Source organism: Pygoscelis adeliae, unplaced genomic scaffold, assembly GCF_000699105.1.
Source record: "Pygoscelis adeliae isolate BGI_AS28 unplaced genomic scaffold, ASM69910v1 Scaffold252, whole genome shotgun sequence".
Lineage (NCBI taxonomy): Eukaryota > Metazoa > Chordata > Aves > Sphenisciformes > Spheniscidae > Pygoscelis > Pygoscelis adeliae.
In genome coordinates this window covers 1017917-1021172 of record NW_008824185.1, presented here as the reverse complement: position 1 = coordinate 1021172, position 3256 = coordinate 1017917, and the positions used below count along the sequence as shown (strand labels likewise).

The 3256-nt window shown below is 37.4% G+C and overlaps 1 protein-coding gene across 1 annotated transcript in view; it reads left to right on the top strand.

The window, feature by feature from the left end:
- COMMD10 (COMM domain containing 10) overlaps window positions 1-3256 on the top strand; it is a 111062-nt gene that overhangs the window by 102401 nt on the left and 5405 nt on the right. Inside the window, exon 4 of the mRNA XM_009334459.1 lies at window positions 3154-3213. Coding sequence (XP_009332734.1) covers window positions 3154-3213 — 60 coding nt within the window. The remainder of the gene's footprint in view (window positions 1-3153; window positions 3214-3256) is intronic.

The window sequence follows — 3256 nt, the reverse complement described above, 5'->3', positions numbered from 1 at the left end:
AGAGTGAAGGTGAGGAATGGGAGGAAATTTATCAGGAAAGAGGAAAAGAGAATGATATATTTGATAGAAGGAAGGAAGAAAGAAGTTAGACATCCAGCAAATTACTGTTTTCTTATTTACGTTCTGGGAAACACATACTAGGTCAGAGACAACATCTGAAAACCTGTACGTGTAGATAAAAGAAGGCAGCTTAGCTGCACTTTTCGTAAATAGGCTGAGACTCTATCTGCACACAGTGACATTTAATTAAGTAGGTAAGCTGAAAGTGATTTTTTTTTTTTATCCTAAGTTTTAGTTATGGTTGAAAAAGTATTGGCACTTGTAATTTTGTATCTTTATCTGAGCAAAGTTCCATAAGGTAGATTAGGAATTTGCCTACTCTGGGGGCTTTAGCAATATTCTATCTATACAGTCATTTTAATACTATTTTACTGAGTGATTGAAGAACTGGATGGTAACCTCGTCCTGTGACACATTGTTTTAATTGCAGTTATTTGTGTTCACACAGAATAAAGCAAATAAACAAATAATGGATATCTCAGCTAAAAATGGGGGGCTATCAGCCTGCTCAGATGTAGCTTTTTCTTGTAGGGACCTAGTTATGATATGGTGGTTTTGTGGTCTGTATAGGAACTCCTGATCACATAACAATGATCGTTTGGCACCTTCCTCGAGGGGCTCATACTAGTGAGAAATTTAATATTGTAAAAATAACATTTTTAACTGGTGCCACACTTCTGCATGTTTTTTTGTGACACTGCTCTCTGCTGAAGTGATGTAGTAGACGTAACAGGTTTTTACACATGGAAACAATTCTGTTTTAGCAGAGGATTAAGTGCAGATAAACAACATATTTCATAAAAGATTGTTATATCCTCTCTCCCATTGACACTCCCACTCCCACCCCCAGATAAGAAACATCGCCTGGCATGGCATGCTTTCTTTTAGATCTCCACAGACATTTGCCTGCCACAATGCAACGTAAATTTTGTCTTAGTTATCAGACTGTGATTATTAAATAATAATGGGAAGAGAGATGTCAGCCTGTTCATAAAGCATAGTGATTTTTTTTAGTATAAAAAGAACCTGAATTAAAAGGACCATGCTTTTTTTCATTTGCATACCCTATCTTATAACTTACAGTAATTAATGTAGTTAGAGGAAAATATGAAAGACAAGCTTTTCAATTTCTTTTCTTTGTGTGTGTGTGAGAAGTTGATCTTGCTTGCTGATCTGAATTAGTACCAGAAGATGCCCGTCTTGAATGAGACAGAGCTCAGAGAAATAAGATCTGGTGGTTGGAGGTGTCACACACCCACTGCCCCTCTCTGGAGGCATTGCAAAACTGTCATACTGAAATCCAGCACTCTTCTGCCAGAAACCATGCAAGAGATGACCCTGACTATTCATTGTGACTGATAAACTTTAAGATATATGATATCTTCCTTTTATTCTGAATCTCCTCTTTTCAGTTTCGCTTCCTTCCATTCAAACACCAAAATCCTTCTGGAACAGCAAATGCCAAACAAACATCCAGGCTGAAATGGTAGATCCATTTGCTATTAGTGTATCTTTCTTCTTTCCTCTACCCCCTTTCTTTTCTGAAGAAACCACTTGTTTGCTTTCTCTTTGTTTCTTAGCTGTTAGAAAGCCTTTAAAAATGCTTTTACTTCCCTGTCACGGCATTATGCTCTTTGGAGGGAGGATCAGCTGGAGTCGTGGCAAAGAGAACTGCTGTCCTGGTAGTTTTATTTTGTATTCACCATATGATTCCCAGAATTGCATTGTTCCTTCGCAGAGGGGGAAGATTGTTCTCTCATGCAAATCACTGGTCCTTTGCTAGGCTTTTGTAGCCTTCCTGAAATTGTTGGAAAGGATCCTTCTTTCTGCAGAGTGGGGAGGAGGAATTGCACCAGACAGGCTGGCCCCAGTCATTTTATCCCTTTCCTGTGTCTTACAGCTCCTTTTGAGGAGCAGGCACCAGGCAGTACCTATCCTGATTTCCCAGGGCTTCTGCTGCTCTTGTGCATTTGGTGCGCCAAATTCAGCAGCATTATTTGACTTAAATCGAGACTTGCATTGGTATGAGTGTACACAGAATCTGGCCCACAGCCTTGTCTGTATGCAGAAGTATTCTTGCTCATTTAAGCGGAATTGATAAATAGGCGTTTTTTCTACTGATTTAAGTGGTATATGAAGTTGGTACCAGTTAAACAAAATTAGCGTGTATATGTTATTTCAGCTGGTAATATTTCGTGAGTAGAGGTGTCCACAGATTCAGTTTTCACAGAGCCTTGTTAGTGTTTGTGGAAGTGCAGCTGTTATCCTCAGGAATTTTTCCTTGGAAAGTCTAGCAACAACACAGAGAATGTGCAGCAATAGTTAGGAATTTATTTTAAAAGAAGTGACAAAGTGAAGTAGAAGGAATAAAGCTAGAAACAGTCTGGATAGATCTGCACTGTGATTGAAAGTAGGAGACATTAAACTACCTGTTTCTTGCAAGTGATTTAAGCAGGACAGAAATTTTAATTTAACCCCCATCTCCACAGACATCAGCACATGCGTGCAGAGGATTATTACCACCATCTGTTTTATCCACAGTAGTTTCCATCAATTGTGTTATTTTGCTTTTTTAGTGTTGAGCACTGTTTTGAAGCTGTTGTATTAATTGTTAACTTAAGCTGAATCTGTGCATAGATGCCTATAGCAGTGTCAGCATGCTAAGATCATAACTGTTAGATTAATGAATGGAAGTATTAGATCTGTGTCGGTGCAGTACATTAATAGCTGTGCAAATTCAATCAAATACACTACTGACTTTGTCTTTGTGTAATGGTATTTACCAGATCTTAGACGGACTGTTGAGAAAGATGAATGTAATCTTTCATTTTTATCTGACTTAAAAATAAGGTAACAAAATAATTTTATTATTATTCTTCGCAGCAGGAAAATAGATGTACCTGTAGACTTGAATTCTTCAGAAATGGAATATGCATACATACATTGTGGTGAATGGAAGGAAAACTAACTGTTGGAACCATTATCTTTCATGTAGCTTAATCTCACATTCTGAATTATTGGAATGAATACCAAAAAGAAACAAAAAAGTATGCTTATTCCCTCCTTTTTTTTTTTTTTCTTTTTCCTTCACAGAACCTGAATAAAGTGTTTGTAGAATTTAGTCATCAGGAGCTGTTTGAGTTCTATAACAAGGTCTGTAGATTTTACAATACTGTAGTTTCTTTGTAAACACCTT